This window comes from Phyllobates terribilis, unplaced genomic scaffold (assembly GCF_046119375.1).
Source record: "Phyllobates terribilis strain yellow unplaced genomic scaffold, ASM4611937v1 Scaffold_4__5_contigs__length_816908805, whole genome shotgun sequence".
Taxonomy (NCBI): Eukaryota; Metazoa; Chordata; class Amphibia; order Anura; family Dendrobatidae; genus Phyllobates; species Phyllobates terribilis.
The window spans coordinates 305939964-305967475 of NW_027362764.1; the positions used below are offsets into that span (position 1 = coordinate 305939964).

At 45.3% G+C, this 27512-nt stretch overlaps 1 protein-coding gene across 1 annotated transcript in view; it reads right to left on the minus strand.

The window, feature by feature from the left end:
• The window catches only part of LOC141264330 (maternal DNA replication licensing factor mcm6), a 467762-nt gene that overhangs the window by 22346 nt on the left and 417904 nt on the right, over positions 1 to 27512 (minus strand). The window contains exon 16 of the mRNA XM_073676620.1: positions 7809 to 7948. Within this exon, the coding sequence (XP_073532721.1) occupies positions 7809 to 7948 (140 nt within the window). The remainder of the gene's footprint in view (positions 1 to 7808; positions 7949 to 27512) is intronic.

The following is a 27512-nucleotide window of genomic DNA, read 5'->3' on the forward strand; positions in this document are numbered from 1 at the left end:
TTGGCTGGATGGCCACGTCTAGGAAGACTTCTGGTGGTCCCAAACTTCTTCCATTTAAGGATTATGGAGGCCACTGTGCTCTTAGGAACCTTGAGTAATGCAGAAATTATTTTCTAACCTTGGCCAGATCAGTGCCTTGCCACAATTCTGTCTCTGAGCTCTTTAGGCAGTGATTGAGCTCATGATTCTCATTTGGTCTGACATGCACTGTGAGGTCTTATATAGACAGGTGTGTGCCTTTCCAAATCAAGTCCTATCAGTTTAATTAAACACAGCTGGACTCCAATGAAGGAGTAGAACCATCAAGGAGGATCACAAGGAAATGGACAGCATGTGACTTAAATATGAGTGTCTGAGAAAAGGGTCTGAATACTTATGACCATGTGATATTTCAGTTTTTAATTAATTTGCAAAAATGTTTACATCTGTTTTTTTTTTTTTAGTCAAGATGGGGTGCAGAGTGTACATTAATGAGAAAAAAAGAGCTTTTTACAATTTACCAAATGGCTGCAATGAAACAAAGTGAGAAATTTAAAGGGGTCTGAATACTTTCCGTACTCACTATATATATATATATATATATATATATATATATATATATATATATATATATATATATATATATATATATATATATATATATATATATATATATATATATATATAGTGTTATGGAATACCTATACTAACAGGAAGTTCAATGGACCCTCTTGTGCTGTGTCATGCACTGCAGTCTGCCACATACACTGCCTGCCTTCCTGCCTAACTCCTGCTTTCACCACTGAATATATGCAGCTGGATTAGTCCTCAGAAGGATTGTTAGCTCAGATGGTTATATATTGTATATATGATGTGGAATACCTATACTAACTATAAAGAAGCAAATCTCTTCCTACTCTGCCTGATTCCGGTGTAGGCCGTGATGAGCATGGCGGCGCCCGATCTTATATACACATGATGATGCTGTACGGCCAGCCAATCACTGTAATGCCCACAACCAACATGGCTACAGCATTACAGTGCGCGGCAAGCAATCCCTGCATGTTCATGGGCTCTCTAAAGAGCGCCAAACATGCAGGGAGTGAACCAGAGTTCCCGCCCGAGCAACCCTGAAATACTTGCTGAGCACAATGATGCTCAGGCGAGTACCCAGCAGTGGCGAGCACGTTCGCTCATCACTACATACCATTTATGACTACTGTTTCCTGTCATTTAGCCAATTCCTTACCCATCTACATAAAGTTCCCCCAAGCCCTTCCTTCTGTGGCTTCAATATAAGGCTGCGATGTTGGGTATGGCCATATTTGGAAGAAGTTTGGTAATAAACTAATAGATCCAATTTCTACTATTGCCTTCAGAGAGAATAAAAATAAAAATTGAGGCTCAAGTAACATTAGTGGAGAAAAATGTAATTTTTCGATTTCACAGCCAATCTTATAAAATTTTGTGATGCATCTGTGGGTTAAACATACATACTTCTCCCTCTTATTAATTCCTTGGGAGTTTCAAAGATGGTCACTTTGGTGGGGGTTTCTGCTGTTCTGGCACCTCAGGAGCTCTGCAAATATGACTTGGCTGGAATAGATTGTTAAAACCATATTTATGCACCAAAAAGAAAATGGCACACAGTTTCTTTAGAACCCTACAGTGCACCCAAACATTCAGTTTCTACCACATATTGGGCATGAGCATGTTTGGAAAAAAATTGTAAACTAAAATTGTAAGGTTCATTTTCTCATTTCCAAAGGGATGCGGGGTCACTTAATGTGTGTGTGGAGGAAGCGGGAGGGGTGTTGCTGTTTTGTCATCTCAGGTAATCTGCAAATGCAGCATGGTATCTAATGTAATGCAGAAAATGTGAGCACTCCTTCACTTGAGTCCTGCTGTGTGCCAAAACAGTTTTTGACCACATATGTTACAAACCAGAAACAAATAAACTAAGTAAAATATGTCCTGTAAGGCTGAGTTCACACGATGCGTATTTAATGCATTTCCACGGCGTTTTTGCAGTTGCGGAAACGCATGAAAAACGCATGGTAGAAGGGCAGCAATGTTCCCCAATAGAAATCCGCATGTGCTGTGCCCATGATGCGGATTTTTCTGCAGCGTAAACGCTGCGCTCAAAAATCCGCAGCATGTCAATTAATTTTGCGTAAACGCGGCGTTCACCGCCAATGACTTGCATTAGAACGCGCCAATTCCGCAAGACTGCATCTGTACTTGCGTTATTGGCGCGTTCTAATGTGCGGATGGTACCCGAGTGTGGAGAAGAGGAGAGTCTCATCCACACCCAGGTACCATTAAAAAAGCTGTAAAACAAGAATAAAATAAAAAAATATATATATACTTACCATCTGTCGGCCCGCGCAGCGCTCCTGCTTGGTTCCCGGCACTTGCAGTGAGTTGAAGGACCTGAGCTGACGTCAGAGTCATGTGACGGGTCACGTGACGCCGACGTCGGCAGGTCTTTCAATTCAAAGTTGCCGGCAGCCGGGAGAACGGAGTGTAAAGCAGGACAGCGCGGGCCATCGGAGGTAAGTATATACACTCTCTCGGGTCACACTATATAAATCCATGCTGTTTGCATGGATTTATATAGTGTGACCTAGTTGTCAAGCACTTTCCAGGTGATGCTAAAATCGCCTGGAAAGCGCTTGTCAATCTGCATGCGGAAACGCATGTGAATCCGCATGTGGATCCGCATGTATTCTGCAGGAAAAACGCATGCACAATCTGCATGCGTTTTTTCTGCCAGGGAGATGCAGAAATGATGCAGAAATTTTCTGCTTCATTTCTGCATCGTGTGCACATACCCTAAAAATGATCTCAATCACTGGGATATGTTTAAGCATTCCAGAGTTATTATGCTACAATGTCTGATTTGAAAAATGGGGCTGGGTCATAAAGATCAAATTTGTCATCAACTGGTTAACTTTAGTTATATGACAATACCAATTTTACAGTTTTATTTTTGCCCAGATAAAACAAACAAAAAAAGTAACTTATTCTAAATTTGCAGCTGTGACAGAGGATGATTTTTGCAGGATAAGCTGCAGTTTTGTTGCAACATTCGTGAACATAACACTTTGTTCACTTTTTATTTAATTATTTTGAGGGGGCAGATAATATATTTAATGAAAAAAAGCTATTCTGGCATGAATGATATCCATCTACCTACATCTCGATCAATCCATCTCAAAGCATAAAAGCATAAAAGCATAGTCATGTGTGTGAATGGCACAGTCACAGTCCAGGCCTAAGCCCCATTGAGAATCTGTGGCAGGACTTGAAAATGGTTTATAGACGCTCTTCATCCAATCTCACTAAGTTAGAACTAATTTGCAAAGAAGAAAGGGCAAAAATTTCAGCCTCAAGATGTGCAAAGCTGCTACAGACATGCCCCAAAAGACTTACAGGAGTAATAGTGAAAAGTGGTCTACAAAAGTATTGACTCAAGGGGGCTTAATGCAAATGCAAGTCACAATTTTCAAATTTATATTTTTTAAATTAGAAAAATATTTATCATTTGTTTGTGTTGTTATATCACATAATATATTGAAGTTTGTGGATGTTACATGAGCAAAATGTGGAAAAGTTCAAAAAGTATGAATACTCTAAGGCACTATATATGTGTATATACACACACACATACACACACACACACATTATAAATGCATACTGTGGTAGATCAACTCACTTGGTTGCACATAGAGGTAATACAGGAACACTGTCTCTTTAAATATTTCCCAGATTTATTACACAGGTAGCATTAACTGTGGGAAGTAAAACCAACACAGCCCTTTGGGCAAAAACAGGTAAAAATAAACAAAGTGGTGATACCAAACAGTCCTTGTGGTAGCGGGGATCCAACTGCTTAGAGCCCAGCAAACACAGTGTTCAGATTTGCACAGACCACAAAACAGCTCTGGAGTTCCTCTCTCCTGACCTACTGAACACTGAATGCCTCATCAGGCCAAGTATTTAAACCCCAGACCACATCCTGAGGTGGAGATATGGTGAATGACCTCCCACCCTTCACAATGGTCATTCACAAAAACCCCTCCCTTTTAAAATGGAGGTTTAACCCTCTCAGCAAATAACATGCTGGAGCAAACTTCATGGTTTCAATTCACGGAAGCTAATAGCCTTTGTGAAACATATCTTCCCTCTATCACCTTGCCAGTGACTGTCACAATACATATACACACACACGCACACCTATACGCGTTTATACACTTATCTATAATAAGAAATCAATTATATTTTGTTTGGATACAGACTCACCAATTTAGGATACATATTTAAATAGTCGTGTAGTGTGAGTAGATACAATATTTATTTTTAAAAGGTTATTGAAAAAAAAAGTAAAGTTTTACTGCTTTTGGAAAAAAAGAAAAAAAAAAGACAAAATATAATCGTAAATTAATGACTTGTTTTGACACTTACTTTCAGAGCCATAACTCCATTTTCCTGTGTATAGAGGTGTGTGAGCCCCTTTTTTTTCATAAGCTTAATTATTGGTACCATTCTGGGTCAATACTTTTTGATTGCACAATGCTGGCAGTTAGTCATAATTTTTGTCGCAATCACAGTATGGGATAAATAATTATGTAGTCCAAAGATAGATTCATATTCACCATTGATAGACCCTGTGGCTGGGCCTCCCACCAGGTCCAAAAGCAATATAAACATTCAGGAAAGCGGAGGCACCAAAACAGCAGGTTCTTGATAAAAAAAAAAATTGTTCTTTATTCCATGTCAGTTAAAAACAACACAGCAGGCAACGTTTCGGCCATAATTAGCCTTTTTCAAGCTGTATAAAATCTTCGAAGGCTTGAAAAAAGCCAATTATGGCTGAAATGTTGCCTGATGTGTCTTCCTGTGATGTTTTTAACGGACATGGAATAAAGAACAATTTTTTTTTTTTATTATCAAGAACCTACTGTTTTGGTGCCTCGGCTTTGCAAAAGTTTTACATATAATTAAATAGAATAGGTTATGAACACAGATTTCAAGTATTTTTTTTGCAGATTAAAGCACCTGTTATTGGGAAAATGTGTGGTATATTAAATATTTAATACACTTAACATATCTATGCAAAATTTCAGCCATATATGTTTAATAGAGAAAAACAGTTTAATAGCTCCAGGCAACAGTCTGCATGAGAGACTACCGTATTTTTCGGACTATAAGACACACTTTTTTCCTTCAAAATTTTGGAGGAAAGTGGGGGGTGCATCTTATAGTCCGAACTGTGCCCCGTACTATATACCTATGGCTGTGAGTGGTAGGGGTTGTGGTGTGAGCGTCAGAGGATCGGGGCACAGGAGGCAGCAGCTGCCTGCTGCAGCCTACCCTATGCCTGCTGCTAAAGAAAATGAATATTCACTGCTGCCCACGCCCATGGGCATGGAGAGCAATGAATATTAATTTTCCTTAATAGCGCGCACACTGTACCCACAGCGCGGCTCCTGCTGTCGCTTTGCCGTCTGTGTGCCCGCTATTAAAGACCATGAACATTCACTACAATCCACTCCCATGGGTTGTAGTGAATATTCATGATTTTTAATAGCGGGCACACCGACCACAGAGCGGCAGCAGGAGCTGAGCTGCGGCTACAGTGTGCCCGCTATTAAGGTGAGTGAATGGTCACTGCTCCCCACGCACACAATTCTGGCGCGGGGAGAAGTGACTGTTCCGGCACATCATCTAACACTGTGTGAGGGCACATGGCAGGGACGCCATGCGTGGCTCACACAGTGAGAAAGTCGGCAGCAGAATGGGATCCAGCGCTGGAGGAGACAGGAGGTGAGGATAATTGTTTATTAATGTGTGTGCAGCATGATGGGGATCGGGAGGGGGGTGGTGCCATGCATACCAGGATGGGGATCAGGGGGAGTGCCATGCATACCAGGATTGGGATCAGGGGGTGCCATGCATACCAGGATTGGGATCAGGGGGTGCAATGCATACCAGGGCGAGGGGTGCCAGGCATACCAGGATGGCCTGCTCCCCTGGAATGACTGGTTTCTCCCTGTCTGCTCCCCTGGAGTCACTGGTTTCTCCCAGCAAAAATGTATAGGGAGAGATCTGCCTCTTTAAGGGAGCGGGCAGGGAAAGTTGCCAGGGACCAACCTGTTCTACTTGTCTCTTGCATGGAGCCTCAGTTCTCACAATGCACAGATTAGGGTAGCATAAACAAAGGACTGGGCAAGTAGTTTTTATGTTATCAGTCAGTACTTGTCGGGACAAACTGTAGGGCAAAATTGTAGAGCGTGTGAAGATATCATCCTGTATGTGCAAGTCGTCACACTTTATGGGCGGCATCATTTGTTTAAAAGGTCTGTGGGGGTTGGGTGACTAGGCTGGCATACTGTGTGTGGGAGGGGGAGGAAGAGGGGTTAAAGCACCACTCCGATGTTTTTTTTATCGCAGTGGTGCTATGAATCTAAATTCCATGCAGTTTGTTTCATACTTAGCAGTTTTCTACTTTTATCAGCACCGCTACAGTTGGTCTCCAGCAGTTTATGACCTGCCAGATCACTCAGTTTGCTGCGCGATCCAGAATTCATAACTTAATGCGAGTCTATGAGAACCAGAATGAAGCCAGAAAGAGGCTCATAGATTTGCAGAGATCTTGTCACAGTTATCTCGGACTTTCAGTCAGTCATTAGTTGTTTTAACAGGTACTAGAAAGCAGCGTCACAGTGGTAAAATAAAGCACTAACTAACTATTCACAGGTTTCAGAAGACAAAGAGCAGTGTTAACCCTGGGCCAGGTGCATCTCTGACACTCCCGAGTTCAGACGCAAGTGCACCTGACCGTCACAGGTTAGAAAACCGCCTATAATATCTAATTATCTAAATTTCTGGGCTCTAAAAGTAATCAGGGACCTTCATATGGATGTATTAAAATAGTCCACAAAATCAGATGCAAAAAAACACATTTACTAACCATAAATGTAATAAAACAAAAAGTACCCAAATTTCACAACTACCGCCAAATAGCCTCCAGTTTTCAGGATATACTAACTATTACTAAACATTAAAATTAGGGAAAAAAGCTTAATTGTAAGGCACTTAGATGCTACTGGAGTCATATTTATTCAGACGTTCTCTGCAAGGATGGTGGTAAAACCGAGTGGGGGGGTTTCAAGCAGCACCTAAAGATAGCAAGGTACTGGGAGGGGCGGGATCCCCTGCCGCCTTGGGGAGTAGGGGAAACAAATGTGTGAGCTGTGACTGTCAGGCCTATTGCGCCTGACACAGGGTTAATCAATTACAGTTTGTATGGTTACTGATATATGGGCAGAAGAGCACAATTTTTCTCTCTGTATTGCAAGTAGTTACAGTATGGCCCCTATGCCCTGAACACTGCCCTATACAATAATGAACTTGACACTTCCACGGTGAAAAGTGCAAGACCGATAAACTGGTCATCAACTAGATATCCCTAACTTTCTTTAGTGTTCCTTATTATGCAACATCTTTTAACCACTTCAGGGTTCAGAAACCCCAAAGTGGTTAAAAAGTGATATGCTCATTCTTCCACAATCTTTCTTATTCAACGGCCTCCTCTTTTTTCTTGACAATATAAAGTAAAAGACGAAGGCAGCAGAATTGCCTCAAGAATGACAGCAAAATGGCCGGTGAAGCCACTTTTAGAAAATGACCAGAGTTTTCTGAAGCAGCTTCACCTGGATAAACTCAGTAGCTCCGCCAGGGTCTAAAAGACACAGTTTACATATAGCCTAACCCAACAAAAATAAAATGTAAATGCTTCTCTTGTAACACAGAACAATACTTACAAAGTGAATTAATCTGTAAATTACTTTTTCAATTAAACTTTTTCGAAGGATTAATTCAGTTTCAGTTTCAATGTCGCTTTCAATTTCTTTCAGATACCAGTTAACCAGGTCAGTTTTCCTCAGTTGGCAGTCATCTTCAGCTGTAAAAGTAAACATCTTTAGGCATGATATAAAACCATCTGACAAGTGCACTACACCACAAAGTCTTTTTAACACCTTTACCTACCAAGCCTGTTTTCACCTTCATGACCAGGCCAAATTTTACAATTCTGATCAGTGTCACTTTATGTGGTAATAACTCTGGAACGCCTCAACGAATCGGAGATTGTTTTGTTTTTTCGTGACATATTGTACTTCATGATGGTGGTAAAATTTGTTCGATATAACGAGTTTATTTGTGAAAAAAAACTGAAATTGAGAAAATTTTGGAAATTTCACAATTTTCAATTTTTTTTTTTAAATTCTTCTGCCCTTAAACCAGAGTTATGTCAAACAAAATAGTTAATAAATAACATTTCCCACATGCCTACCTTACATTAACACAATTTTTGAAACTATTTTTTTTGTTTGGAAGTTGGAAGGGTTAAAAGTTCACCAGCGATCTCATTTTTCTGACAACAAAATTTACAACAATTCATCTGGCCTCTGTTCAGCAGTGTCCTTTTCAGAAGTGGACTGTGGTGGATAGAGCTTTCACGCATGCTCTGCGCATGGTCTAAAGGGTTTGCCGTAGCCTGGTGACCTAGACGTCATCATGATTACCTCGGTTCACCATGGCAACAATTGGGCCCACATTATGACTAGAGGGGATTTCCAACCAAGTTCGGGAAGTCATTCCCAACCAGGACGTACTGGGTACGTCCAAGGTTGTGAAGAGGTTCAATTATTTTACATAACTCAAAAGTTTATTTAATATTTAGCATAAAATGGTGAAATTAAGTATTCTCAGTGTGGATTTAAAATCTGCAGTGTTCCATGGTATTAGAGCTGTGAAGAATATATGCAGTGTAAATTTATCAGTGCAACTTAGACCCCCTGTCAGAGGGCTTTCACTTGGCAATCCAGTTCTCCTGCTTTGCACTAATGAGGGGAAATCATCTCGAAACAATTCTACAAATTGGAGCCTCTTGTTTGGCTTATTATCCTATGTAATATGGCAAGGCTCCTTTAAAGGTGTTGCCCTGCCTTAGGGTACAAGTCTGCAGTCACTGCAAAATTGTGAATCCTCCCAGCACATGCACTGCACACTGAGAATTCTCCAGGGCCAGTGCCAGGAGTGAGCACTTTCCGACTAGAAATGTCTGGCCTTCCTCAATACACTTTCATTAAACGAGGCCACGCACGTTTAGTCGGCATGTGACCGCATGTATGCAAATCGCATAGTAACTGCTACACTCCGCTGACTCTGGAGAATCCTCACAGAGTGCCCGCTGTGAGGATTCAGAAGTCTGAAGTCACAGAGTGACTAAATCACAGAGTGACTGCAGACTCGTATCTTAATTCCGGATAACCCTTGTAATGTTTCAATATGGACTTTTGATTTCTATCTCAGATATCCATGCTAGTTTGTTTCACAAGTTCAGAGACTCCAAGCAAGGGTTGTGGAGCACAGCGAGGGCTGCATTAAAGTGCAACGGTCGCAGGTAAATGTTTAGTTTAACACAAGAGCATAGTCTGGCGTTTTCCTTATTTATTTATTTTTTTATTTTTCTGCCATTATTTATTCTGATTATCCCCACTTAATATGTGCTCCATGGACAATGCTACCAAAAGTGCAATTTCACAATTTGTTTTTGATTCTCCAGGTCCATAATTATTATGCACATACCAAAAAATTTGTTTGTTTTTTTTGGATGCGTTAAAATTTTTTTTTTGAGATTTGCAAAAAAACAACAACAAAAAAGCCCTTTGCTCGTTTTGCCATTTTCTGAGACCCGCAACACCTTCAATTTTCGGGATACCATGATGTGTGAAGGCTTATTTTTTGTGCCCTGAGCCGACGTTTTTACTGATACCATTTTGGGGTAAATATGATACTTTGATTGCCTCCTTTTGCATTTTATTGCAATGCTATGGTGGCAAAAAAAAGACAAACATACTTCTGGCGTTTTGATTTTTTTCTCATTACTCCATTTACCAAGTGGATTAATTTATTATTTTGTTTAATTTTTAATGGAACAAAAAGGGGTGATTTGAACTTGTGTTGTTTTTTTTTTTTTTTAAACTTTAACTGCGCATCATCAGAAATCATGATCTATGAATGCCAGCTACAGGCTTTCACAAAAGGATAGTCATGACTAGGGATGGGCGAACCCGAACGATGAAGCCCGGGACCGTACTGGACACTTAGTGTCTGTGCATGGACCACAAACAAAAGACTACTCCCTGAAGTCAGTGTTCTTGTTGGGGTTCAGCAGCCTTAATAAAGGTTGTTGAAGGGCCAATCAACAAGCTTTTCGAGTGTAGACACTTCCAGCTTCATCAGATTGGCATGGCTGTGATTGGCCGGAGGAGGAGGGAGGAGAAAGAAGAAGACGTGGGATCCCCTCTATTTTTGATAACAAGAGCAAATAAAACAGAGAGCTGCGGGCTGCAGCACTCAGCTGTCTGGTTTATCTTAGCTGGTTATCAAAAATAGAGGGGTCCCAAAGCAGTTTTTTATTTTAATTTAGTAACCAACCAAGGTAAAGCAGACAGCTGGAGGCTGGTATTCTCAGGCTGGGAAGGTCCATTGATATTTGTCCACCCCAACCTAAAAATGGCATCCCTCAGCTGCCTTAGAAAAGGTGCATCAATTAGATGCGCCAATTCTGGTGCTTAGCCTGGCTCTTCCCACTTGCCCTCTTCCGTTGGTAAGCTGAGTAATATTTTGGGTTTGATGTCAGCTGTATAATGTCTGCTGACATCAAGCCCAGAGGTTAGTAATGGGGAGGAGTCTATAAGACACCCCCATTACTAACCCTGTAGTCAAAAGTAATGAACACGCATACAGAAAAGTCCTTTGATTGTAAGAAACACTCCTCGATCCTTTTTACCCATTTATTACCTTTAAAAAAATAAATCAAATTATCCAAAGGGGTCCGCCGTAAATTCATCCCACGATGATATCCAACTCTGCTACATTCAGATGCAGTGGTGAAATCAGTAATGTGACCGCTCAGCAAAACAGCCGGAATACACTAACAGCAATGATCACCGACATCAGTAAGGTTATCGCAGTTCCTACGCCATACTGAGTGGTCACATTAATGATGTCACCACTCAATACTACATCTGGATGTAGCAGAGCTGAGGCTCGTCGTGGGATGTGGAATGGATTTAAGGTGGACCCCTTTGGATTATTTTTGGTTTTAAAGGTAATAAATGGATAAATGAGGGTCAAGAAGTGTTTTGTACAATTAAAGGATGTGTGTGCGTTTATTACTTTTGACTACGGGGTTAGTAATGGTGGTGTCTTATACAGGGACGACTCCAGGTTTTCATGGGCCCAGGATGAAAGAGTCTCAGTGGGCTACTTTAACACATACCTCGATTCATAATGCAAAGATAAGGTAGAGGAATATAGATATAGTAGAAAGCCAAATATTTCACTTTTTACATTACATGAGTGATATGTATTGTAAATTCTACAATATCTCAGAAACCGGCGAATCCTCACAGCACACAGTTCAGACCGGACAGTAAAGTCCTCCATACAGTCTTATGGACCTCATACAACGCTCCCCACAGGACACTGGGCCCCAGCCAAGGCTCCCCGCTGGACGCTGGGCCCCAGCCAAGGCTCCCCGCTGGACGCTGGGCCCCAGCCAAGGCTCCCCGCTGGACGCTGGGCCCCAGCCAAGGCTCCCCGCTGGACGCTGGGCCCCAGCCAAGGCTCCCCGCTGGACGCTGGGCCCCAGCCAAGGCTCCCCGCAGGACGCTGGGCCCCAGCCAAGGCTCCCCGCAGGACGCTGGGCCCCAGCCAAGGCTCCCCGCAGGACGCTGGGCCCCAGCCAAGGCTCCCCGCAGGACGCTGGGCCCCAGCCAAGGCTCCCCGCAGGACGCTGGGCCCCAGCCAAGGCTCCCCGCAGGACGCTGGGCCCCACCCAAGGCTCCCCGCAGGACGCTGGGCCCCACCCAAGGCGCCCCGCAGGACGCTGGGCACCACCCAAGGCGCCCCGCAGGACGCTGGGCCCCACCCAAGGCGCCCCGCAGGACGCTGGGCCCCACCTAACGCTCCACGCAGGACGCTGGGCCCCACCTAACGCTCCACGCAGGACGCTGGGCCCCACCTAACGCTCCACGCAGGACGCTGGGCCCCACCTAACGCTCCACGCAGGACGCTGGGCCCCATCTAACGCTCCACGCAGGACGCTGGGCCCCATCTAACGCTCCACGCAGGACGCTGGGCCCCATCTAACGCTCCACGCAGGACGCTGGGCCCCATCTAACGCTCCACGCAGGACGCTGGGCCCCATCTAACGCTCCACGCAGGACGCTGGGCCCCATCTAACGCTCCACGCAGGACGCTGGGCCCCATCTAACGCTCCACACAGGACCCCATCTAACGCTCCACGCAGGACGCTGGGCCCCATCTAACGCCCCACGCAGGATGAGCCCCATCTAACGCCCCAAGCAGGCTGGGCCCCATTTAATGCACCACGCAGGCTGGGCCCCACCCAACGCTCCACGCTGGACACTGGGCCCCACCCAACGCTCCACGCTGGACACTGGGCCCCACCCAACGCTCCACGCTGGACACTGGGCCCCACCCAACGCTCCACGCTGGACACTGGGCCCCACCCAACGCTCCACGCTGGACACTGGGCCCCACCCAACGCTCCACGCTGGACACTGGGCCCCACCCAACGCTCCACGCTGGACACTGGGCCCCACCCGACGCTCCACGCTGGACGCTGGGCCCCACCTAACGCTCCACGCAGGACACTGGGCCCCACCCAACGCTCCACGCAGGACACTGGGCCCCACCCAATGCTCCACGCAGGACACTGGGCCCCATCTAACGCCCCACGCAGGACGCTGGGCCCCACCTAACGCTCCACGCAGGACGCTGGGCCCCACCTAACGCCCCACGCAGGACGCTGGGCCCCATCTAACGCTCCACGCAGGACGCTGGGCCCCATCTAACGCCCCACGCAGGACGCTGGGCCCCATCTAACGCCCCACGCAGGATGAGCCCCATCTAACGCCCCACGCAGGATGAGCCCCATCTAACGCCCCAAGCAGGCTGGGCCCCATTTAATGCGCCACGCAGGCTGGGCCCCATTTAACGCGCCATGCAGGCTGGGCCCCATTTAACGTGCCACACAGGCTGGGCCCAATTTAACGCGCCACGCAGGCTGGGCCCCATTTAACGCGCCACGCAGGCTGGGCCCCATATAAAGCTCCATGCCTCTATACATGAAAAGGTAATAAACTCACCTATTCTCGCTGCCGCTGCTCAGGACTCCTCAGCGTCACAGTCTTCTAGCTCTCTGCGCTGTGACTGCTCAGCAGAGGGCACGCTGGAAAGACATCATCGCGGCCTCTGATCTGAGACGTCACAGTCAGGACCTGCGGAGGAATGGGGAGAGGCAAGTATTGTGCCGGGGCCCTGTCACAGGCGCTGGAACCAGACTCATCCACTCACGGGCCCCATAGCATGCGGGGTGCCCAACGGCGAGTGGGCCCCTCCGCTTTCTCAGGGCCCCGGCACTTGCTCAGGTGTGCCAGGTGCGGACGTCGGGCCTGGTCTTCTAGCCGCCTCTACATTACTAACCCCTGGGCTTGATGTCAGCAGACATTACACAGCTGACATCAACCCGATGAGCATTACCCCGCTTGCCTATGCACCAGGGCAAGCGGGAAGAGCCAAGGCCAAGTGCTAGAATTGGCTCATCTAATGCACCATTTCTGGGGTGGCAGAGGGCTGGTGTTATTAGTCTGGGAAGGGGCCTAAACCTATGGCCCCTTTCCAGCCTATTAATATCTGGCTGCAGCTGTCTGCTTAGGAATTTCTGGTTATTATAAATAGGGGGGACCCCACGTCATTTTTTGGGGGTCCCCCCTTTTTAATAACCCTTAATGGCTATGCAGACAGCTGTAAGCTTATATAAATAGCAAGGGAAGCTTAATGAATATTGAACCCTTCCCAGAATAACACCAGCCCCTAGCTGCTTATAAAAAAAATGAGAATCCCACTCCATTTTCTTTTCTTTTATTTCTTTATTATTTAAGTACATGTACAGTAAGCTACACACGCACTGCACTAATTTTATATCTCACTGACATATTTCTTACTATGCACAAGCGTCGGCTGATGAATACTCTCATGGGCGTCGTCTGCTCTCTCAGCTGTAGTAGTAATCAGATGATGACTGATCACTGGCAAACTTATCATTGCCAGACCTCTGCATGACAGCATGGGAACCCGCAGCGGTCCTCGATACACAGCAGCTGTGACTTCAGTAAGGTTACCGCCGGTCAGAGTCTGTATTTCCCACTCTATCATACAGGTGACAGCATGGGAATCACCACATGTTCAGGCTCCTCATTCACTTGAATGGGGTTTGGGATTGAGATTGGGTACCCAAACCCATATTTTTTATAAAAGTTTGGCTGAACCCGAAGGACCTAAACATCGACGGGTTTGCCCATCCCTAGTCATGACCAGTACAGAGCTCTTCAGCAAATCTCCGGCTGTCATGGCTACCCATCAGCACCCCATGATCAGGTCATGGGCACAACCATGGAATGACATGCCCTCTGCTGGTGCTTGTTAAATGCAGCCATTAGAGACAGACAATAGCATTTAACAGGTTAACAGCAGTAGGCGAAGCTCCATCGTCATTAAGGGCAGATGATCGCTGATTAAATCAGTCATCTGTTGGTAAAGAAGTGGGCTTGGCGTGCGAGCCCACATCAAAAGGCAGGGAAACTACATATGATGTACCTGAATGTCATGTCGTGAATATATCTGCTCTCGATGTCAGTGTATTGTATATTTAGAAGCCCAGGTGATAGATCTAAATATGCAGCTTGCAACACTCATGAGCATTGCAAAACTGGAGAGGCCTTTAAAGCTCACTGAGCATGCTCTGGCTGGGGCCACTGACATTGAGTGGGGGGAGATGCGGAAGAATAGGACCCATCTGTAGGTATATGGGTAACAAGAAAGTATGGGGAAAAAGGGTCAGGAAGCCTAGTCTTGATCAGCCACAACCTAATAGATATGGCTGTTTTGGCTAATATTAGGGATGCAAGCCCAGGACCAGGACTCCTGGCAACCAGGAAAATGACTGCTGCACTTCTCTTTGATGGTATAAAACTTTATAATTAGACAGACAGGGTCATCTGCCGCTGAGACTGTGAATACCGAACAGTGTGCTGTCTGCTGGGTGCTCAGGTTTGGCATATTGCAGATCGGAAAGACAGATTGATCGGTGGGACTGTGGAAATCCCAGCGGTCAGGGTACACATTTGTACCAATGACAAAGTTAGAGGGAGGTGGAAGGTCCTTAAACATGATTTCAGGTAACCAGGAGAGAAGCTGAAGTCCAGGACCACTAAGGTGGTGTTTTCATAAATACTAACAGTGCCACGAGCATCACTAGAAAGACAGCGGGAGCTTAAAGAGAAAAATAAGTGGCTAAGAAATTGGTGTAGGAAGGAAGGAAGGGTTTGGATTCATGGAGAACTGGGCCAACTTTTCTGTCGGCTACAAGCTCAACAGTAGGGACAAACTGCACCTCAATAGGAAGGGTGCTGCTATGCTACGGTAAAAAAAATGGTCAGACAGATGGAGGAGTTTTTAACTCCTTTCGGACCTTGGACTTACGAGTACCAATAAAAACTTCAGCTCAGCACCCAAAAAAATAAACCCTCATCCGGCCCTAGATCCTTAAAAATGGAGACGCTATGAGTCTCGGAAAATGGCACTTTTTTTTTTTTTTTGCAAACCTTAGATTATTTCTTCACCACATAAATAAAAAAGAACCTATACATGTTTGGTATATACAAACTCGTAATGACCTGGAGAATCCTAACAAAAGGTCAGTTAGAGTATTTAGTGAATATGGTAAAAAAAAAAATTTGTGGAATTGCACTTTTTTTGCAATTACACCGCACTTGGAATTTTTTCCCCATTTTCCAGTACAAGATATGGTAAAACCAATGGTTTTACTTCAAAAGTACAACTCGTCCTGCAAAAAACAAGCCCTCACATGGCCATATTGACCGAGAAAGTTATGGCTCTGGGAAGAGCAAGGAGCAAAAAACGAAAAAGCAAAAACCCAAGGTAATGAAGGGGTTAAATTAGGATCTGGGGGAGGGAGGGTAGTGGTGCTAATAATGGGATAGAATAGGCAGAGTGTGTGAAACAGTAAGGGTCAATTAAAGTGGGCTGGGACTTCAAAGGAAAGTAGGAAGGGGAGTGGGAGTAATAAATGTGCTAATATTATTAAATGTCTGCTGGAAAATGCAAGAAGTCTTGCAAACAAAATTAATGCATTGGAGACTCTTATGTCAGCCACAGATTACGATGTGGCGGGCATTACAGAAACCTAGCTAGATAAAAACCATGAGTGGGTGACAAACGTAAAGGGTTACAATTAGTGTTGAGCGAGTATGTTCTGTCCGAGTATGCTCGGGCCGAGCTCCGAGTATTTATAGCTGCTCGGTGATCTAGTTAAATCGCTCCCGTGTGCATGATTTGCAACTGTTTGACAGTTTATTACATGTGAGGAATGTGTAAGAAATAGACATTCCTCACATGTAATAAAACTGTCAAACAGTTGCAAATCATGCACACGGGAGCGATTAACCATATCACCGAGCAGCTATAAATACTCGGAGCTCGACCAGAGCATACTCGGACAGAACATACTCGCTCAACACTAGTTACAATACATTCAGCAAGGACAAGAAAGACAAAAAAGGGTGGAGGGGTGTGTAGTTACATTAAATCCAACTTAAAACCTGTGCTCAATGAGGACATTGGGAGAAGCTGCAACAATGTAGAGTCAGTATAGGCAAATATACATGGGGATGGCAAAAACGGAAAGATGCTAATTGGAGTTTGCTCTTAATATAGCTGAACAGGCAGAGGATAAAATGCCGCTATAAATTAAAAAGGCAGCAAATAATTATAGGGTTCTTATTATGAGGGATTTTAACTATCCAGACTTTCAATGGGACATAGAATCTACTGGTTGTGCTAAAATCTGCAAGTTCTCATCTACAGTTCAAGACAATTACCTCTCAACTGGTAGATGAACCAGCCAGGGGAGGTAATCTGCTGGATCTGGTTCTGTCAAATAAACCAGATACAATTTCAGATCTACAGGTCCAGAAGCATTTGGGAAGCTGCCACCATAATATGGTAAGTTTCATTATAATATTCAATAAAACATTTCAAAAGGGGAAATGCAAAAACCTGGAACTTGAGGGAAGCCGATTTCAACAAATTAAGGGAAGAGTCCTGGTAAACTGGGGATAGCAAACATAAATGGTGAATATTTAAAGATATACTTATAGAATAAAAAAAAACATTATGGATAAATAAGACAATGCAAATTTTAAGATAAAAACAGAGCATTCAAAACCTTAAAGGTTGAGAATATTGAAATAGCATTTCAGGGGTATAAAGATCTGAATAAAAAATGGAAAAAAGAAATCAAGCTAACAAAGTTATCAACAGAAAAACAAAATTGCCAACACTAAAATGAATCCCAAATATTTTTTAAAAAATACATTGCTCAAAAAAATAAAGGGAACACTTAAACAACAGAATATAACTCCAAGTAAATCAAACTTCTGTGAAATCAAACTGTCCACTTAGGAAGCAACACTGATTGACAATCAGTTTCACATGCTGTTGTGCCAATAGAATAGACAATAGATGGAAATTATTGGCAATTATCAAGACACCCTCAATAAAGAAGTGGTTCTGCAGGTAGGGACCACAGACCACATCTCAGTACAAATGCTTTCTGGCTGATGTTTTGGTCACTTTTGAATGTTGTTTGTGCTTTCACACCTGTGGTAGCATGAGACGGACTCTACAACCCACAGAAGTTGCTCAGGTAGTGCTGCTCATCCAGGATGGCACATCAATGCGAGCTGTGGCAAGAAGGTTTGCTGTGTCTGTCAGCGTAGTGTCCAGAGGCTAGAGGCGCTACCCGGAGACAGGCCAGTACACCAGGAGACATGGAGGGGGCCGTAGGAGGGCAACAACCCAGCAGCAGGACCGCTACTTCCGCCTTTGTGCAACGAGGAACAGGAGGAGCACTGCCAGAGCCCTGCAAAATGACCTCCACAGGCCACAAATGTTCATGGGTCCACACAAACGGTTAGAAACCGACTCCATGAGGGTGGTATGAGGGCCCGACGTTCACAGATGGGGGTTGTGCTCGCAGCCCAACACCGTGCAGGATGTTTGGCATTTGCCACATAACTCCAGGATTGGCAAAGTCGCCACTGGGGCCCTGTGCTCTTCACAGATGAAAGCAGGTTCACACTAAGCACGTGACAGAGTCTGGAGATGCCATGGAGAGCGATCTGCTGCCTGCAACATCCTTCAGCATGACCAGTTTGGCAGTGGGTCAGTATTGGTGTGGGGTGGCATTTCTAAATAAAATAAGCCCTCACCCGGCCCCAGACAATGGAGACATTACGGTTCTCAGAAAATGGCGCCATTTTGAATTTTTTCTACACCACATAAATAAAAAAAGAACCTATACATGTTTGGTATCTATGAACTCAATGACCTGGAGAATAACAGCAGGTCAGTTTTAGCATTTAGTGAACATGGTAAAAAAAAAAATAAAAAATTGTGCAATTGAACTTTTTTTGCAATTTCACCACACTTGTAATTTTGAATGACACCATTGATTTTACCATATAGTGTACTGGAAAATGGGAAAAATATTCCAAGTCGTCCCTCTAAAAACAAGCCCTCACATGGCCATATTGATGGAAAAAAAAAAGTTATGGCTCTGGGAAGAAGGGAAGCAAAAAAAGGAAAATGGAAAAACCCAAGGTGGTGAAGGGGTGAATGCCAAAAATAAATGGATGGTATTGGCCCCTCAAAAGATCATGGTAACAAGATAATTATAGAGGATAAAAAAAGGCGGAGATATTAAACAGGCACTTTTCATCTGTGTTCACCAATGAACTGACTGTTCTAGGGATCATTCAACAAGGCACAAATTTAAAGTTCACCAGCTAAAATAACTGATTTTACAAAAAGTAGTACAGCTGCGTCTGAAAAAATTAATACTGATTTTCTTGTAACATGGTTGGTGCCATAGGATTGGAGGATGACTGATGTGGTACCGATATTTAAGAACTGTAAAAAGGTGGACCCAGGTAACTACCATCCAGTAAGGCTAAGTGCCCACGATGCAGAAATGATCCAGATTTTTCCTGAGCGTTTCTGCATCTCCCTGGCAGAAAAAACGCATGCGGATTGTACATGCGTTTTTCCTGCCAGGGACAAGCGTAACTGAAGCGTTTTGATCATGCGATTTCCACTTGGAAAGTGCTTGACAACTTGGTCACACTATATAAATCCATGCAACCGGCATGGATTTAAATAGTGTGACCAAGTAACTTAAAAAAAAAAAAAAAAAAAAAGAAAAAGAAAAAAAAAAGTGCTATATATATATCTTCAGATGGCCCCCGGTCTCCTTATCTGATGCGTCCGGTCTTCCCGGTGTCTCGCAGGTGTCTAAAAGGACCTGCCATGACATCATTTAGTCATATGACTGGTCATGCGACCGCCAACGTCAGCGGTCACGTGACCCGTCACATAACTAAATGATGTCATGGTAGGTCCTTTTAGACCATTGCGAGCTGCCGGGAAGCCAGGACGCATCGGATAAGGAGACCGGGGCCATCAGAAGGCAAATATAATGTATAATTTTTATTTAAATTCTTTTTTTTACAGGTACTATGGTACCCAGGTCTGGAGGAGAGTCTGTAGTCATGTGGATATTAAGCGATTCAATGAAAAAGTCAATGGCGGTGAAAATTCTGCGATTGCGCAAAATAATTGGTAGTGCTGCGGATTTTTCCGCAATGATAATAAGCAGCGGAAACTTCCACAGCATGTGCACAGCACATGCGGATTATCGTTGGGGAGCATGGCAGACCTTCTACCAAACGTTTTTTAAGCGTTTCTGCTTAAAAAACGAATAGTGGGCACACCGCCTAAGTCTGACATCGGTAGTGTGCAAAGTTTTTGAGAGCATTATAAGAGATAACCTGCAGAAATATATTGCAGAGAATATTATAAAAGCTTACAACTTGCATGGATTCATGAAAGATAAGTTATGTCTAACCAACATGTTGGGGTTCTATGAGAAGGTAAGTGCAAATCTGGATGTTGGTAATGCGGCTGATGTGATTTATCTGGACTGCAATGCAAATGCATTTGATACTATACCACATAACCGCATTATACGGAGGCTCAAGAAGCAGTGACGATTGAAAGCTATATGCAGATGGGTAAAGAACTGGCTAAAAGACAGGAAACAAATTTGTCATAAATGGTAAGTTCTCCAAATGAGATAGTCAGCAGTGGGGTACCGCAGGGATCTGTGCTAGGACCAATTCTTTATAATCTCTTTATTAGTAGTCTTGTGGATGGGATTGTGAGTAAATTGTCAGTCTATGGTGATGACTCCAAACTACGAAGCATATTAAAAACTGCCTTTGACAATACAATATTACAAAATGATCTGGGATAAAATATCTGAATGTGCAAACAGTTGGCAATTGAGGTTAAATGTTGATAAATGTAGAGTAATGCACCTAGGACTGAGTAATCCTATTGCTGTATATACATTAAATGAAAGGATACTTGGGACTACAGAACAGGAGAATGACTTGGGTATTCTGGTTACAAGTAAGCTGAGTAGCAGTACTCATGCAGTGGCTGCAAAACCAAATGAGATTTTAGGGTGTATAAAAAGATAACCTGTGATCCCAACGCATTGTTACACCTTTATAAATCACCTGTAAGGCCACATGTAGAATATGGGATACAGTATTGGGCTCAACATTTTAAAAAGGATATGTGGAAGTTGGATCAAGTTCAAAGGTGGGCAACTAGATTATTCCAAGGGATGTAAGGCCTTTCATATGATGAGAGGTTGGAAAAGTTGAGCTTGTTCAGCTTAGGAAAAAGACGTTTAAGAGGATAAGAGGGGAGAAGGGGAGGGGAGCTATATTCACTATTTCCTGCATTTGGGAGATGGACTACCTACCAGTGCCATACTTACTGGGACCGGACCGGCGCTGGGCTCCACAGATGCAGAGCGAGAAGCTTCAACAGACATGGTTTTGTCCTACCTGTAGATTTCTTCCTGTCCAGGGCTTTTATGGGCGACCGGACCAGCGCCTCCCTGTTTAGAGGGCTCCTCCCCCGGTGTCCAGGTGAAGATTTCTGATCACCGGCGGCATTCCACTCTTTTTCCCCCATAGCTTTTTGATGCGGTCCACAGTGGAACGCAAACTGCCGGAAGTGACGTCATCATTCACCGCCCAACGTCACTTCCGGCGTGCGCTCCACATCCTGGAGCCGGCATCGCCCGCGCATCCAGCGGGGGAGAGGAGGAGGAGATGGAACGGAGAGCTCCGATAGGCCTCCGGTCAGAAGATCCTGCAGACCTTGCCCGAGAGTGCGGACTACAGAAGGGGGTCCCGAATCCGTAGGAGACAGGAGCAGCGCTCTGAGGAGGAGAGGTAAAGACCGCTCAATCCTCCGCTGCCAGGCTAGTAGCTTTCCCTCAGTGCCTATCGCCGGCTCAGCACATCGGGGATGACCTCTTCATCCCTGATAGGGACAGGAAATAACACTGGAGGGAGGATGTGGGAGGGGCTATTTAAACCTCTTCCTATTTCCTGTCCCTATTTGGGTGGAGTTACATCCTCCTGTGTGCTGTCGTGGGGGGTTATTAGAGAAAAAAACATGTCAGTGTGTCCTAATGTGTCTTCAGCCTGAAAACTCACAGGATTTACAGATGTCTAAAACACAACGTATGCATATACCCTAAAAGTTCACATACCCTTTAGTAATCGGGTGAGATAGCTGCCAGCCGAACATGGGACAGCTGTCTATAGTGTACGGTTGCTTTAGTTAAATACTTGTTCAGCTGACATATGTGGCCTTATTCACATGGCTTTATTTTTAGACTGGCACACAGACTCTATACTAATCTATTATCAAGTCTAATAAATTAAACATTGCTACAGCTACATCACCAGAACCACTATCGGTACACGTCTACATCCCAAGAACAACCATCTGTCCACAACTACAGTGCCTACAAGTAGTATTCAACCCCCTGCAGATTTAGCTGGTTTGATAAGATGCAAATAAGTTAGAGCCTTCAAACTGCAAACGAGAGTAGGTTTTATGAACAGAAGCATAAATCTTACAAACCAAAAAGTTATGTTGCTCAGTTGAATTTTATTAAATTTTAAACATAAAAGTGTGGGTCAATTATTATACAACCCCTATGTTTAATATTTTGTGGAATAACCCTTGTTTGCAATTACAGATAATAATCGTCTTTTATAAGACCTGATCAGGCCGGCACAGGTCTGTGGAGTTATCTTGGCCCACTCCTCCATGCACATCTTCTCCAAGTTATCTAGGTTCTTTGGGTGTCTCATGTGGACTTTATTCTTGAGCTCTTTCCACAAGTTTTCAATTGGGTTAAGGTCAGGAGACTGACTAGGCCACTCCAACACCTTGACTTTTTCCCTATTGAACCAGGCCTTGGTTTTCTTGGCTGTGTGCTTTGGGTCGTTGTCTTGTTTGAAGATGAAATTACGACCCATCTTAAGATCCTTGATGGAGGAGCGGAGGTTCTTGGCCAAAATCTCCAGGTAGGCCGTGCTATCCATCTTCCCATGGATGCGGACCAGATGGCCAGGCCCCTTGGCTGAGAAACAGCCCCACAGCATGATGCTGCCACCACCATGCTTGACTGTAGGGATGGTATTCTTGGGGTCATATGCAGTGCCATCCAGTCTCCAAACGTCACGTGTGTGGTTGGCACCAAAGATCTCGATCTTGGTCTCATCAGACCATAGAACCTTGAACCAGTCTGTCTCAGAGTCCTCCAAGTGATCATGAGCAAACTGTAGACAAGCCTTGACATGACGCTTTGAAAGTAAAGGTACCATACAGGCTCGTCTGGAACGGAGACCATTGCGGTGGAGTACGTTACTTATGGTATTGACTGAAACCAATGTCCCCACTGCCATGAGATCTTCCCGGAGCTCCTTCCTGGTTGTCCTTGGGTTAGCCTTGACTCTTCGGACAAGCCTGGCCTCGGCACGGGAGGACACTTTCAAAGGCTGTCCAGGCTGTGGAAGGCTAACAGTAGTTCCATAAGCCTTCCACTTACGGATGATGCTCCCAACAGTGGAGACAGGTAGGCCCAACTCCTTGGAAAGGGTTTTGTACCCCTTGCCAGCCTTGTGACCCTCCATGATCTGGTCTCTGATGGCCTTGGAATGCTCCTTTGTCTTTCCCATGTTGACCATGTCTGAGTGCTGTTCACAAGTTTGGGGAGGGTCTTAAATAGTCAGAAAAGGCTGGCAAAAGAGATCTTTAATCCACACATGTGAAGCTCATAATTCTTGGTGCCTGAACTACTTCTTAATACTTTAGGGGGACCAAACAGAATTCTTGTGGTTTGAGGGGTTGAATAATAAATGACACTCTGAATTAACTTTTAACGTTTTTAAAAAAAAAAAAAAAAATTTGCTGCAGTGCATTTCCCACTTCCAGGCTGATCTACAGTACAAATGTCACAATGCCAAGTTAATTCCGCATGTGTCAACCAGCTAAATCTGCAGGGGGTTGAATACTACTTGTAGGCACTGTACATGACCAGAACCAGTCGTTACATGACTAAGTTTAGTACAGAGATTCTTATGGTCAGGTCAGCACAATATACAAATGTATGAAATTTCAGCTCCCAATAAGCCTTTAATAGTGTTGAGCGAACATGCTCGACACTGCTCGGTACTCGCCCGAGCATCACACTACTCGGGATGTTTGGCGAGCACCGAGCATTTCCGGGTTACTCGGGCGGGAGCTCGGGTCTCCGCCCTGCATGTTTGGCGCTCTTTACAGAGCCAATGAAAATGCAGGGATTGCCAGCCAGTCACTGTAATGCTGCAGCCATGTTGGTTGTGGGCATTACAGTGATTGGCTGGCCGCACAGCGTCACCTCGAGTATTTAAAACGGGGCGCCGCCATCTGGGACACAGTCGCTCCGGATTAGACAGTGTAGGGACAGCGCTGCTGATTTAGGGAGAGATATAAACTGCGAAATAGTTAGTGTAGGGTCTGTAAAGGCTGCCAGAACAAACAAACAGTCCTTTTCAGGACTAATATCCATCCCAGATACCAGGCGGGCAGGCTGTATAGGAGACACAGTGGTTATACCAGCAAACGCTGCATTACAGTCCTGTGTGCTCCTGTTGCTGAAATTGCTGGACTTAGCACCAGGTGTCGGGGGCCAGGAAAAATCCTTTTTTTTTTCATCTAAATCCTCTTTTTTTCCTCCTTCACACTGTACAAATACCCGTCTTATTAACCTTTTGGTGTGTGTCCCCCCCCCCCAAAAAAAAAAGCGTGTCTCTGATTTTTCAGACACAAATATAACTGTTGAAAATAGTCTGGTGAAGGCTAGAGAAACAGAAGTGTTGTTTTGCACTTCCACGGTTCAAACCTCTGTATTATCCATTTTGGGCCATTTGTATCTAAAGAAACAAACAAACAGTTTGAGTGTGTCGCTCACTGTTCAGCCGCAAATATCTCTATTTAAAAAAGTGTGGTATACACCAGTAAACAATAACTGTGGTTTTCCTCTTCCACGGTTCTAATCTCCTCTTTATTACCCTTTTTCCATTGATAGTGCAAGTGTAAGCTATTTTACTTCATTTACAATGGGCAAGGCGCGTGGCAAGGGACGTGGAAGTGGACGTTCTGGTGATGGTTCGTGCAGAGGACGAGGCCGTGGCCAAGGTGAAAATGTGCCACAACCAACAGCCACATCTTCTCGCTCTCACTTCTTGACCGAATTACTAGGGAAGCACAGAACACCAGTATTGAGAACTGATCAGTGTGAACAGGTTTTTAATTGGATAGCAGATAATACTTCCAGTTACCTGGGCACCACCACCTCCGGTCTGTCTTCCACACGGTCAACTCTTAGTAGCCGTGAGTCTCGACCGCATACTCCTCCTTACCCTGATGCTCCTTCCTCCCACCATGCCGAGTGTTGTCAGACAGCAAGTGATCCCACACTTGGACACTCTGAAGAGCTGTTCACTGGTCCATTTCCATATTTGGGCCCCTCGCCTGATACGCTTGAAGTGGTGGAAGAGGAGATCCCATGTTGCGATGCCCAAATATTTGAACAGCCACGGCCAAAGGAAGTCGACGTTGGCAATCTGTCACAAGAGGTGGACGATGACGAGACACAATTGCCAGGAAGTGAGGAGGAGGATCGTGGTGCGCAAGTGGAAGAGGAGGAGGTGGTGGATGATCTAGTAACTGACCCAACGTGGAAGGAGGACATGCAGAGTGAGGCCAGCAGCACACAGGGGGAGGGAGGCAGAGTACCCCAACAGGCAGGAAGAAGCAGTGTGGTGGCCGCAGACAGAAGGCAGGCAACCGTTCCCCGTAACAAACACGAGGGACGTTGCCAGTACAAGCGGTAGGTCTTCAAGAGTCTGGAAATTTTTTAAAGACTCTGCTGATAACCCCAAAAAGGCCATATGTTCCACCTGCCATGCCAGCATCAGCAGGGGTGACAAAACTACCAGCCTGACCACCACCAGCATGATCAGGCACATGGCAGCAAAGCACCCGACTTTGTGCGGCGAAACCCAGGGTCCACGACCAGTGTCAGCGGGTGTCACCACTGCGTCTTCCACTGTTGTGCGTGCAATAGAACCCCCTGTTGTGTGTGCAAGGCAATCCCCTGTCCATACTGCTTGTAAAGATGTCCCCTCCTCTCAATCTTCACTTGTTATGGCAGTTTCTTAAGAAACAGCATCAACGTCCACGTCCACGTCCCACCGCAGCGTTCAATTGTCCATATCCAAGAACTTTGAACGAAAGCGGAAATTCGCAGCTAACGCCCCACAGGCCACAGTCCTAAATTCGCACATTTCACAACTGCTTGCATTGGAAATGCTGCCTTTTAGGCTGGTGGAGACGGAATCCTTCCGCAATCTTATGGCGGTGGCCGTCCCTCGGTACTCGGTCCCCAGCTGACACTATTTTGCCCGGTGTGCCATCCCCGCACTACACAAGCACGTGTCCCAAAGCATCTGCCGTGCCCTCAACAACGCAGTTACTGGGAGAGTCCACATGACAACGGACATGTGGACAAGTGCTTGTGGCCAGGGACGGTACATCTCTCTGACGGCACACTGGGTAAACATAGTGGAAGACGGGACCCAGTCGGACCTTGGGACGGAACACATCCTCCCCACACCGAGGATTGCGGGCCCTATGTCAGTCAGAGTTGCCCCCACAGTGTACAGCTCCTGCGCATCCTCCTCCTCCTCCTCCTCATGTTCAGCCTCCATCTCAGATATCACCACATCAGTTACAAGCTGGAAGCATTGCAGTACTGCCTCCGCCAAGTGGCAACAGGCTGTGCTGAAACTCATAAGCTTAGGTGATAAACCTCACACAGCTTGTGAGTTGTGGACAGCTGTGAAAGAGCAGGCAGATCTGTGGCCGAGACCGCTGAACCTACATCCCGGCATGGTCGTGTGTGACAATGGCCGTAACCTGGTGGCGGCTCTGAGGCGAGGTGAGATCACACACGTACCATGCCTGGCTCATGTGCTTAACCTCGTGGTTCAGCGGTTTCTTAAATCGTACCCAGAGTTGCCAGATCTGCTCGTGAAAGTACGCCGCCTGTCAGCTCATTTTCGCAAGTCGGCTACAGCTTCCGCCACCCTTGCTGTGTTGCAGCAGAGTTTGCAGCTTCCGGCACACCGACTGGTGTGTGATGTCCCCATGTGGAACTCTACCCTCCACATGTTGCAAAGGATTTGTGAGCAGAAGAGAGCAGTTGTGGAGTACCAGCTGCAACAAGGCTGTCAATATTCAGGTCAGACTCCACACAAGATCTCAGGAGTGGACCTGGATGTCTGACATATGTACCATCCTGACAAACTTTGAGGAGGCCACCAAGAAGGTGAGTGGCGATGACGCCATCATTAGTGTCAGCATCCCACTTGTCTGTCTTTTGCAACGCTCTCTGCAGAGAATTAAAGAGGAGGCATTGCAGCCAGAGTATGATGAGATGGATCAAGAAGCCGTAGCGGGCGATTACACACAGCCCAGCCTCATCTCATCCCAACGTGCATTGGGGGACAATGAGGGAGAGGAGGAGGAGGAGGAGGAAGAACAGGAGCTGCTATCATGCGTTGTAGACGGTAGTACCTGTACAAGTGTATTACCGTCGGTTCAGCGTGGGTGGCCTGAGGACAGGGGGGAGGAGGAAGAGGAGGAGGAGGAGAAGAGCATGGTCAGTCGTCATCTTGGTGAGGACACTGAAATATTGCCCGTTACCAGTCTGGCACGCATGGCTGACTTTATCTTACGCTGCCTTAACCGTGACCCTCGCGTTGTCAAAATGTTGGGTGACCGTCATTACTGGTTGGTGACACTTGTAG